The 12795-nt window shown below is 39.2% G+C and overlaps 1 protein-coding gene across 2 annotated transcripts in view; it reads right to left on the bottom strand.

Annotated features, from left to right (window-relative positions):
* The window catches only part of UBE2H (ubiquitin conjugating enzyme E2 H), a 101437-nt gene that overhangs the window by 5949 nt on the left and 82693 nt on the right, over positions 1-12795 (bottom strand). For both annotated transcript variants that reach the window (XM_063099284.1, XM_063099283.1), the window contains one exon: positions 2246-2374. In XM_063099284.1, the coding sequence (XP_062955354.1) occupies positions 2246-2374 (129 nt within the window). The remainder of the gene's footprint in view (positions 1-2245; positions 2375-12795) is intronic.

The following is a 12795-nucleotide window of genomic DNA, read 5'->3' as shown; positions in this document are numbered from 1 at the left end:
GAAACTTTCCATGACTAACAAAGGAAGCAAATATACTTGGGTACCTGAAACCCATCCAATTTGATTGCCACATGTTGATGCATTTAGAGTAGTAAAGGCAAAGATGTAGACTACACTCAGTACCACAGAGCCCTGAATGACAGGCTAAAATGCCACTCAGCAAAGGTTTTTGAGCAGGGAAGTGACATCTTTAGACAGCTCCAATGGTGTTCAGTTCTATAAGCTGTCCAATTTAAACATGTTTTCATATGCACTATAAATCAGCATCAACTAAACATGAATGCTGACTAATGTTCAGGGTAAGATCAAGGACATGCATTTACCTGTGGTGTTAGGTGTGTTGAGTTTGTGGTGATTGCTGTACAAATGGACATGTCCAGTAGGCAGCTTGGGAGAGAGGGCAGGCCTAGACACACATATTTGGAAATCATCTACCTGGAGGGGATTAACTGAAGCTTGTGAGAGGTGAATAAGCTCCCCAAGGGCTGGGAGAAGAAGAGAGGGAGCCTAAGGACAAAGTCTTAAGAGAATGACCACATTTAGGAAATGGAATAAGAAACGTGTCCAGAAAGGTAGGGGGTAAAATACCAAAGCTGCAGAGAGGTCCAGGAAAATGGGACTTGAGAAGGATCCAAAGGATCAGGAAGAAATGAGGTCACAGAGTCAGCAGAGGAGGGGAAACAGACTAGACTTGAGGAGTTTAAGGTGCAGAAAGGGGCTGGTCATTTAGCTCAGTTGGTTAGAGTGTGGTGCTGATAATACCAAGGTACAGAGTTTGATCCTTGTACCAGCCAGCTGCCAAAAAAAAAATAATAATTAAGAAGTTTGAAAACGACATGATGAAGAAGAAGGAAAAAAAAAAAAAAAAAAAGGATGACTCTTAGGGGAGCCCACAGGAGCAGATAAATGCTTCTGAAATGGGGAGACCTCTGATAGTCGAGAGTAGACTCAGGGTAGGGAACAAGATCACAGGTTGGTAGGGAGAGAGAGTCTGCGAAATAAGGATTGAACAAAGAAATGATGGGGGCAGTGGGGGGATATACAATAAAGGCACAGTTAGAAGCCAGGCTGAGCTGAAGTCTGATAGCCATGATTTTCTCAGATTACCAAGGTCGACAAAATGATAGCCAACATTAACATTTCAGAAAGCTAAGGTTCCCTAAACTAGAGCTAGCCATTCTGAGATAAACATAGGTTGGATTCCTTTTATAACTGGTACTATAGCAGATATGTACTAAAATAGGGCTAGTGTTAAATTGCTGAGGCATAATGAATATAAGAACTACATATATATATACACACACACACACACTCTGCACAGACATATCTGTGGTTTGCAAGCATTGTTAAGTGATTCCTATGTCAAAATTTTAATACAGTCTCATAACAGAATCTAATAGTTGAAACTGACTGCCTTTTTCTTGAAATACATGTTTGTTTGGCCATGTAGATATTCTGCCACATAAATTAGATATTATTTTGGAAGGCACTTGAGACCTAAGTAAATTAATTACAGTAGATTTATTTCTACTTTACTTCAACAAAAGCACCAAGTAATACCCTATAGAGACCGGGGAAGAATAAGAAAACAAACAGAAGAAAAACTATTATTCAACAAATAGCCCCAAATGCTCCTGTTTGTCTCCTAACTGCACAGTTGGGAGTGAAGACCTATATATTCAAGCTTTCCTAAATTATTTCTACTGCCAACTCTTGCAAACGTACCGTAGGGGGCAACAAAGTTTGAGGAAGCCAACACTCTAGACTGCTATGCAGATGGCAAATTTTACTAAAAATTGGGTAGATACCAATGTCTACTATTTGTTAAAAAGAGCAGGTGTATTTTCACGGACTTTGAATTCCTTTCCTTTTTGGTGGAGTTTTTTATATCTAGACGTGTCACTATGACGGTTCTCAAACATACGTGGAGATAAACAGGACAACTTGATAAGCATCACCGAACCCACATGGAGCTTTAAACATTCTTTCACAGCCTTACTGTCATTTTAATGACATTCACGTGTCATTAGCAGGTAAAGTGCTTGAGATGGAAAAACAGGTTTCTAAATCCTAAAGGATGAGCAAACTGATGCTACTCCCACGAGCACCAGAGGCTGGTGAATGCTGCTTCAAGCCCACAGCTGCCTCTTTTTAGGAACTAAATAACTTAAAAGGGGCTCTGAATGACCAAAGCCCAAAAGATTTAAGTCCTTCTGTCTCTTGGTTAAACCATTTGCCTTCTTACCTTTAATTTTCTGCTTGTATTCTTCTGGTCGGTGGAGGTACATGGCTGCAGCGTCACCGTTGAGAGGATCTATGGGGTTAGGATAGGCCAACAACTGGGGCAGGAAGGACTCAAATATATTGGTAAGATCTGAAACAACAAACAAACACGTCATGCTTGAAAACATGCAAGTTCTCAAATTCACTTGAATTCAGTAGTCAAAACTGCTTACTACATGGGAATGATTTTTCACAAAAGTGTGCTCCATTACATGTGTCCTATATTATGCATTCATTTCAATACCAATTGCAATTTTTAAATTTTAATCTGAAGAACCAGATAAAGACAACTGACATTTGCTTTGAAAGGCAATTTTCCTAATTCTAATTCAGTACATTTTCCAGGCTGAGAAGAATTTTCAAATACACTACATATTTATTACAATTTGTGCTCCAATATTCTATAGCACCCTACATTCCTACAAAATGAGTAATTTCTTAACAAGGTCATTTCTACAGCTTTCAAAACCCCCCACTCTAAAAAGTATCCAAGTGCCAGATCTTAAAGAACCTAAAACATCTTTATAGGGCTTGACATTTATTTCAATTCTCATAACTTCTAACAGATGTAAATATAACCAGTTTTTTGGTTATGCTGGGTAATAAGGGTAGGAACCAATATGGACCACTTAAAACCATAAATAATCAGACAGATAAGCACCAATCTACTGCATTTATTAATAATCATTTTAATAAGCATTTATTAACTCCCTTCTTGCTGGTTTTACACAGATGACATTACACACACAGCCAGCAAAAACAACAAAAACCCTGCAGTTACAGTATCCTATAAAGGCAGCAGACCTTGAAAACCCGGTGGAACATAACCCACGCCTCCCCGTAACTTTGGAGATGCTGTAATGTCCATTCTATTTGCTCCTCGGTTGGTAGACGGCAAACTGGGGAACGTGAGCGCTTCCCTTTCTCTGCCCTACTCCAACTACTGTCATGTTTTATATAAAACATTCCTGTTTCTGGAGGGAATGCTAAAGCATAGTAAGCAGCATAAAAAACTACCCTTTAATTTATTCTGCTCTTTTAATGGATTTTCTTTTTCTTTTATAGTGAGCAGTCCTACACAGTATTACAGATGAATGCTTTGCCAAACCACATCACCTGAGATTAGTGCTTCTCAGCCAGGGGTGATTTTGCTCTCCAGGGATATCTGGCAATCTCTGGAGACATTTTTTGTTGTCACAACTGAGGGGTGCTGCTGGCATCTAGTGGGTAGAGGCCAGGGATGCTGCTAAACATCCTAAAGTACACAGGACAGTCCCCACAACAAAGAACTATCTGGACCAAAATGTCGACAGTGTTTAGGTTTAGAAACTCTGCTCTAGATAAAACGGGTTGGCAAACCTTTTCATGAAGGGTCAAAGTAAATACTTTAGGCTTTGTAGGCCACACACATGATCTCTGTCATAACTACTGGACATTCAACTCTGCCACTGTGGCACAAAAGCAGCCAAAGATAATTGTAAACAAATGGGTGCAGCTGTGTTCCAATAAAACTTTATACAAAAACAGGTAGCCAAAGTTTGCCAAATTTTGTTCTAGAAAACCCTACACATAAGAGGCAGCTCTTCCTTATCACTGTAAGGTTAAGAAACAGCAGTTAGAATGATATGAGAGACAGTCCCATGACAACTAGCAAAGTCCTGTTGTCATACACCAGATATTAATACAGAGTAGCTTTACCTTTAACCTGAAGTTATAGGTTTGGGATGACTTCACCTGGGGCTATTTTACCTTCATAAGACCAAGTTCAGAACAGTCCCAAAGAACTACATTATATAGCAAGATTCTTATGTACCAGGAAACAAATATTAAAATTCCTAATCAAAACAGCAAAACAAAAACCTTCCAAGATAATCTCCAAACTACCTGCCGTGAGATTTTTTCTTTTTCTTTTTCTTTTTTTTTTCAAAAGATGACCAGTAAGGGGATCTCAACCCTTGGCTTGGTGTTGTCAGCACCACGCTCAGCCAGTGAGCAAACCGGCCATCCCTATATAGGATCCGAACCCGTGGCCTTGGTGTTATCAGCACCGCACTCTACCGAGTGAGCCACGGGCCGGCCCTGCCATGAGATTTTCATTGAAGTTTTATTTATGACTTTTTTTTAAAAAAGGAAGCAACGTATTCAACAAACCAATAATTATTCATGGCATAAAACCATTGAGAATTATTTATAAAGGTTAAGGAATAGAGAAAAATGCTTATGCTTGAATACTGGATGGAGAAAGGCCATAAAACAGTATGTTCTCTAGAATTACAAATATGTACAGTATGTATGCATAAGAATATTTTTAAAAGTTATGTCAAGGCAACAGGCTAGTAATCTCTATTTTCCACACTTCAAATGGCACTTCTTTTGCCTTTAAAAATAACATTATCCTATATATATGTCCTTCCTATTTTTGTATATATTTGAAATAGGTAAGCAAATTAAGAAGAGTTTTACAAATTGAGTGTGACCCCAGAGCAGGAATGCGTTAATAATAGTCACATTAACAGTACTGACAGTAACAGTGATGGCAGCAGGTTAACCCTTACACAGCAAATTACTACATGCTGCACGCTCTTAAGCACCTTGCATATACGCTCTTAATTTCATTACAGTCAATGAGGTAGGTACCATTACCATCACCACTTCACATATGAAGAAACAGAGGCACACAAAGGCTAAGCAATTTGCCCAAGAGTCCGGATTTCAAACCGAGGCTTCCTATCATGCTGCCTCTGTTAATGGATAAAACAAACTGTTTCAACTTTCATGATGGTGCAAGCTCCCTGCATCTCTGCATCAAAAACACATACTCTCATTGGCAGGGGAGCCAAGGCCATGGGTCAGAAATGGCCCCCATCCTCCCCCAACGTCTCCCTTTCCCACAAGTGCAAGGCCAGCAGGCGGGGCTCTAAGCAGAGCATGTTCTGGCATTTCTGCAGCTATGTCACAGAGGCAGTGTGCTTGTTCTCAAGTGGCTCCAGCACAGGAGGTAACCCAGGCCATTCACAGATACCTGCACATAGTGAGCTGGGGGCTTTCTCCTGCCACATTATTATTACAGGCAGTGCTCAAAAGGATTAGCTGTGCTGGATGCTCCTGTCAAGCAATAAAAACCTTCAAAAAATAAAGTATGGGTTTTACTCTCTTTAACATTCTGAAGTGCTTCAGGGCTGGAGAACCATTACAGAGGACATATTACATAACTAGAGGTTCCATGCGTCCCTGGAAGAGATTTTAGATCCTCTTCTACTACCTTTAGTTTCCCCAAGCTACCAATAAGTGGCTTTGCCTATGTAATTGTTCCAAACAAATAAGAGAACCCTTAATTATTGGTTCTTCCATCCTGTGTCACTGTCTTCCTGTGTGAACACACTTTTGGTCCATTTTACAGATGTGCTGAATCACACCTGTTAAAAAGAGCAGAAAAGGCAAAGCACGCAGTCCAGTTTTGGGAGAAGATGACAGCTTGTGGAGGGCAGGATGTTACAGCTATGGCCATTTCAAAGCAGTAAAAAGCATTCCTGAAAGTGGCTAGAAGAGTGATTATTAATGAGAGAGTTCTCTTGAAAGGGGCATTTCTCAAATATGAGATGTGAAGAAAATCTTTTTTCAAGATAAATATGTTGACTGACGAGACCTAAACTACAAACCAAGAATAAAATAAAGCTACTCATATTTGGAAAAATTCATTGTAATGAACATTTTTTTCTAGACTTCTTAACAATAATAAAAACATGTATTAAGTTCAAAGATCTTTATTTTAAAAACATTAACCTTCAACTTTTTGAAAGGGAGAGAGCCAGGCAGGCACAGGTCACTCAATCTAGAGATTATAGTCAGCTGGCTTCATTTCTGGCTTTCTTAATTTTTAAAGGAAGTCCCAAGATCCCTGAGAAGTATGGCTTATGAACCATGAGCAAACAGCTCTTACTTTTGCCTTACACTAAAATCAGCAGTTATTAAAATGTAGTTATTAGGACTGGATTCTTCAATCTTACCTTATGTATTAATGTTAATATTATGACACACACCTCAGTTTAGGCACATAAACTGATTTATAGTCATATTTCATTTTTTAAAACACCCAAATCATACTGATTTCTCATCAAAAGCAGCATCATTTACCTCACTCAGTCTAGAGCAGTAATTTCTAGGTGAGTCTATGTCCTGGCTGTTTATCCATCAGAATTACCCAGAGTTTTTCCAAAATATGCTTGCTGAAGCTTCTTACCTACCACAGGGCTTCTGCTTTAGGACTGGCTGGCATTTGTCTGTGTGTGTGTGTGTGATACAGATGTCTGTGTGTAAACACACAGCCAGGAAACACCGCCTAGCCTGTGCATCCCATACCCCCAAAGACCAAATGTGAAGGGAGGGCTATTTGCTTATGGATTCCTTGACTTGAGAAAATGCTTAGGTTTGGCAGCTAAGCTCTAGTTTAGCAGCCTTCCCTGACCCTTTCATCTTTCTTTTCTGCACACTGCTGTTACTACCACTTTCTCCAGGTTGAGGTATGCCAAACCATAGGCAGGAAAAAGAGGATCCTAGAGGGCCATTTAAGGGCTGCTCTAGGGCCGGCCCGTGGCTCACTCGGGAGAGTGCAGTGCTGATAACACCAAGGCCCCAGGTTCTGATCCCATATACGGATGGCCGGTTCGCTCACTGGCTGAGCGTGGTGCTGACAACACCAAATCAAGGGTTAAGATCCCCTTACCGGTCATCTTTTAAAAAAAAAAAAAAAAAAAAAAAATAAGGGCTGCTGTAGAGGAGAATGGGTGGTGGCGGACATCACCTAGCACACTGTTGACATTTGGCAGGGCAAATTCCATTAGGCTGAACTGTCTCCAGCATAAGGGAAGCTGCTCCTCAGTGGCGAATAATAGACGAAAAACCTAAAAGACCACAAGTTAAATCTCAGGCCTTCCACTGACTTGCTCTTTGACCTTGGTTGGGCAGGTCTCTTCCTCTCTGTATCTCACTTTCTTCATCTGCAAAAAGAGAAGTACAATACTTCTGTTCCTTACAAGGAAGTATTACACATTGCTTAAAATGACTAAGATATGCTTCAAACTGCACCAAAGGACTAAAGTATTAATATCAATATGGCATCTTCTAAGAGTAGAAATTTCAGCTACCTGTATCCTGTAAGGAATATATGTTAATTAAAATGAGTCACACCAAAAAAGGTGCACCAATTCTTAAAGTGAAGTCACCCTACTCCAGGTGACTCACAGTAAGATGGTGTATGGCTTAAAGGAGAAAACACAGAGGTGGATGAATCACATATGTTTTACGCTTGGCTGTTTATAAACCAGTGACCATAAGTTATTTCTTTTTCCTCTATTTCTTCTGAAAGTTAAAATGGAAAATTTTGTAAAGTATGCTGCTTTCCTCAGGTTAAAATCCTGTGGACACCCAAAGCTTAACATGGTCTGCCCCACCAGTAACCACAATTAGCAAGCAGGCAATCATCTTGGACACTTTCACTTGCATAATTTTTTTTCCCCTCCAGATTTAACAGTGAAAAATAAATGCTGTAACTCAGAAAACATCACCAGTATATAATATAGTCACGGCTAGGAGCCAAGAATCATCAACGCCCTTCCTCCCTTCTCAAAAGCCACCTATCCCACCCCCTTTTCTACTTCTACTTCTGGTCCTCCAGATGCCCAATGCCCTAGGTTCGAAAACTAAAAAACTTGTTTGGGAAGACATCGGCCCCTCGCACAGCAGTGTGGATTTGTATTTTAAGAATTAGCTCTGTGCACTCTTACTCTGGGAAACCCATCATCTTACAATTTTAAAGAAATAAATCTATGGTGATAACTACCAAATCTTTATAACTGGTCCTTTATATTTCTAGTCTTATCAAACTTCACATGCTTAAAATTAGTTTCCTGAAAACCCATTTCCTTTTCCCAATGAAGAGCGTAGGCTGACTTCAACACCCTTGCCCCCAGGCTCCAAACCTGCAGAAGGAATTTGGCTAGGCTTTCTTCTTTCACTACCTGCCCTAATGAAATGCCTCTGGTTCCTCTTCTATTTCCCCTGGCATGTAACCACATCAAGCCCAATATGTCCTTCCAGCCTTGGATCAGGGCAGCCATCTCCTGGATGGCCTTCGAGGCTCCAAACTCTCACCTTTGTAATCAAAAACAGCTTCCTTAAAACAATCACTCAGGTAATTTCCCATACAGAGCAAGCTCCTCTTGCTCTCACATTCAAAACTCTTCACAGTCTAGAAGCATGCTATCCAAACAAACTTATTTTTCACTGTTCCCTCTCCCATCTAGTGGAGGACTCCTGTGATTCAATAAGGAGCAGGGCTGAAACGAGAGGAAGAAAATAAAAATCCTGCTCACAGCTAGAGGTGAAAAGATGGACAAAAATCACAAGGAGTCAATTCCTGTGGTCTAGAACTGTTGATTCTCTCCTGTGCTATACACAGATCTTTTCCCCTGGGCTTTTGGCGATTGTAGTTGAAACTAATGGCTAAATAAGTTGGAGTTACCTGGGTACTTCAACCCATGTTATTCATCTCCTTGATTACTAGAGGAAAAATAAAACCAGCTGCCTACTTTTCAAAATCCTATTGGTAGACTTTTGCTCATCATACAAGGAACTTTTCTGAATTCATCATGAACTGCCAAGCAAGTCCATAAATTTATAATCTGTGTTCAAAATAAAGTCAACCATAAAATTTCATTCAACATTCATTTAACAATTTATTTTATTTTATTTTGGGGGGGGGTGGCAGTATTTATATGCATATAAAAACCCGGTAGCCAATTTTGGGGAGTAAGATTAAAATAGGGCAAATAAATAAAATTTCCAGACTTCCTTTGGCTATTTAATAATTGGGGTTAATTAAAGACCTTTACCTTCCACCCTCTTACCAGCTCCTAAGAAGATGTAATGTTAATAACAGACTTGAGTTTTTTACTTTAATCTCCTGCTTACAGTCTGTGGATATTAAAAAACAGTGAAATTCTACAAAAAAGGAAGAGTAATCAAAAACCTATATACTTCATCAACTGGAGAATCCCACATTGCATACGATCGAGCAGTGTTTTGCATGAAAAAAGTGGTAAGCAGAGGGCCCTAAAAGATGACAGACACCCTGCTTTGAGGAAAAGGTCAATAAAGCCAATCAGAATACCCTCAGATAGGCAGGCAGACTTTGAAGAAATGATTTGAAATTAAAAATAACATTTTCTAAAATAACTAATTTGAGCCAAACTTAAAGGATGAAAAGCCTATTTCTGTAGCTCAGTTGAGGGCACACTTGTGGCAAGCTGCAGCAGCTCACCAAAGACTTTCTGTGGCATCCGTGGCACAGCCCAGGTGGTCACAAGGCTTGCCGCAATGTGTTTAGCTTACTGAATGCTAACATGCTGCAAATGAGATAATACATTCCTCCACCAATCTGCAAAAAGATAAATTCAAGAATGTATGCAATTACTTAACCGAGAGGGTCTTATGTGTGGATAAAATACATAAAAGGTATGACCTCATTAGACTCATGCATGTTCTCATGTTAGTCTATAAGGATCTTTTAAAGATACAATGAGGTCTCAATGAAGAGGGTCACCGAGGCAAAAAAAAAAAAAAAAAAAACCAAAACAGATCAAAATACCTCCGTCCTTACACTTCTCAAAAAAATAAAAATGAAAAGGAAGATCAATTAGTAGAAATTAGAATTAGTAGTCAAACACTGGAAGAATTTTTGCAATATACATGATAGATATATTTAATCTTGCTTAGTGGTAGCATTTTGGTTTTTAAGTATTCCAAGCTAGAAAAGTATTTCTGTTATATGTGGGAAAGGGCAATGTCAAAGATGCAGGATACTAAAACCTGGAGAAACACCAGACACATTTTGCTAAGTGCCAGATCACCAGGTCACCAACCTGAGGTGATGGAGTTTGGATGTACTGTCCTCCCAGAACTCATGGAAATCTGATCCCCAGTGTGACAGTTTGAGTCACGGGGATGGATCCCTCATGAACAGATTAGTGCTCTCCCTAGGTGGGGGGAGTAATGAGTGAGTTCTCACTCTATTAGTTCCTTCCTGCAAGAGCTGGTTGTTTAAAAGACCCTGGCACTTCCTCTCTCTCTTGCTTCCTTGCACCATGTGATCTGCTTGTACCCGCTGGCTGCCTGCCACTTTCTGCCATGAACAGAAGCAGCCTGAGGCCTGTGCCAGATGCGGCTGTCCCAGAATCGTCAGCCAAATAAACCTCTGTTCTTTAGAAATTACCGAGTCTTAGGTATTCTGTTATAGCAACACAAAAATGGACTAATACATGAGGCATGTAGTTACATAACATGGATTATTTCAAAGCATTCCAAACCTACTTACAAAATCATTTCCCATTCATCGTCTAATTGCAGTCCCCTTCCCCCGATGTATTTAAACTACAGAGATCTGCAGAAGAAAATGAATGCTACTACATAGATCAACAAGAAGAAAACAGCTCCCGTTTATCAAAAACAATGGTCTTGTTGCCTTGTCAATCTCAAAATGCTTCTTACCTTAGGTGTTTTTAAGAGGTCATTCTTCCTAGTTCAAACCTGGTATGATCCTGCTTACCTTAAGATTGCAAGCTAAAACATGGTAATAGGATTTGTTATTAACCTTTCAGAAATGAGGGCAGTTAATGTGTAATTAGCTAGTTGGATATTCCTGCAGTCATACTAAAACCCATTATTCAAGTTTTTAATTACTAGACAATAATTTAGTTGTCCTTAATGTTAGAAAAAAAATAACAAGAGATAACTTCATGTGATTACAAACTAAGCGTCCATTCACGGGGAATACTACCTATTCATAATAATCACAAGCAAAAGAAAACAAATCAGGGTGGCTTGTCCATACAGTCAAGGATGAAGCTTGAGCCCTGAAACTATAGCCCCAAAGAAAGCAGAACATTGCTATGGCTATCTTTCAGAGCCATACCATGGCTGGCTCATGTCCCACGATCCACAAAGCCCAGATTACTCCATAATTCTAACACTGACCACTAGTGAATGTGGTATTTTTAGAGAATTTCCACTAAGTTGTTCAACCCAATTTTTCTGTGTATAAATAATTAAACTACTGAGCCACATAGTACCACATCTGAAGATTTTTAAGCATAGAGTTAAAGGAGGGTGATAAGGAGCTAAGCACTGTTGAAGACATCAAATCTCAAACCCAGCATATTTCTTCTTTATGTATGTCAGGCGACATGACTCCCATAGAACTGGAAAGAAACTGCTCTACCTGGCCTTCACCTAGAAGACTCACAATGACATCTACCTGTTCCAAAGGTAGGATGATGTTTGTGATTCCAACATGGATGGATCAATACTGAGTTCTCAAGCCTCTTCAAACAGCAGTTGTTGGCCAGTCAATCATCTACTCAGACACATACATATATTTCTTGTCTGTGTAACTTCACTAAAATGTCTAGAAACAGCATACATTAATGTGACATAAGGCACTATTTTAAGATACAGTTACCTTCTGCCAAATTTTGAATTATTTGGGAAGATTCATGGGTTACCCTACTGAAAAAGGGGGATGAGATAACTATTAAATAAATTTGTTTTAATTTTTTTCTAAATGCCTAGTAAGAGAAACTTTGTTCCTCCTGCCTAATCTCAAAGTCCCTGAAGCATTCCTTCTGTTGTAGTTAACTTCACTTGTCTGTTACTAACTCCCTAGATGATTCAAGGGGAAGTAATTTCCTAAATGTTGACTTTTCTCCCCAGCAAAGTAAAGGAGTATACAGTCCACTGACAGCAGCAACCTTAAGGGTGGGAACTATAAACTGCCCAGTTTTATAAAAACACTCACTTGTCCATAACTTAATCCACAACATAAGTTACCAAGTCAGTCAAGGAATGAGTAAAATGGAAGTTGTTTCCATTGGAGAGAAAAATGCATTTGCAAGGCTCAAGTACGCATGACCCAGAAGGGTGGAGGGAAGTTAAAGGTGTATTGCAGTGAAGGTACCTGAGCCCTGAGTGTGGGTTAATAAACCAACTATGGCTAAAATATATTTTGGAAAAAAAAGAAAACTGGAAAATAGAAGAGACACTAAAAAAGCTACCTGTGACTTAATGAACTCTCTTTCCATAATTCCTTAAAATTACATTTGTTTTTTAAACTGAAATCCAGAATCCCTTGGCTGCATTTTAAGTTTTTCAGAGCTTTTATTACTATTACGGCTGCCTAGAAGAGTAGAAAAGGATGTTTAAAAAAAAAAAGATGTTATCATGCAAGAAGCCAAAATAAATCAATTTTGTCATCTGCTACTTTCCTTTTAATGTCACAAGAGTGACAAATAACTTCATACTAGATAGATAACTTCATACCGATGACAAGCATCTTTACAAAATTAACCACGTTACCCACTATAATTAGCTCTCTTGCAAGGTTAATATAAAATTAAAAATTACTGGGTGATTAAATGATTATACCAATTTTGAACTTCTGAATGAACAAACTGCACGTAC

This window comes from Cynocephalus volans, chromosome 6 (assembly GCF_027409185.1).
Source record: "Cynocephalus volans isolate mCynVol1 chromosome 6, mCynVol1.pri, whole genome shotgun sequence".
Taxonomy (NCBI): Eukaryota; Metazoa; Chordata; class Mammalia; order Dermoptera; family Cynocephalidae; genus Cynocephalus; species Cynocephalus volans.
The sequence above is the reverse complement of the archived record's forward strand: the minus strand, read 5'-3'. Positions and strand labels throughout refer to the sequence as shown.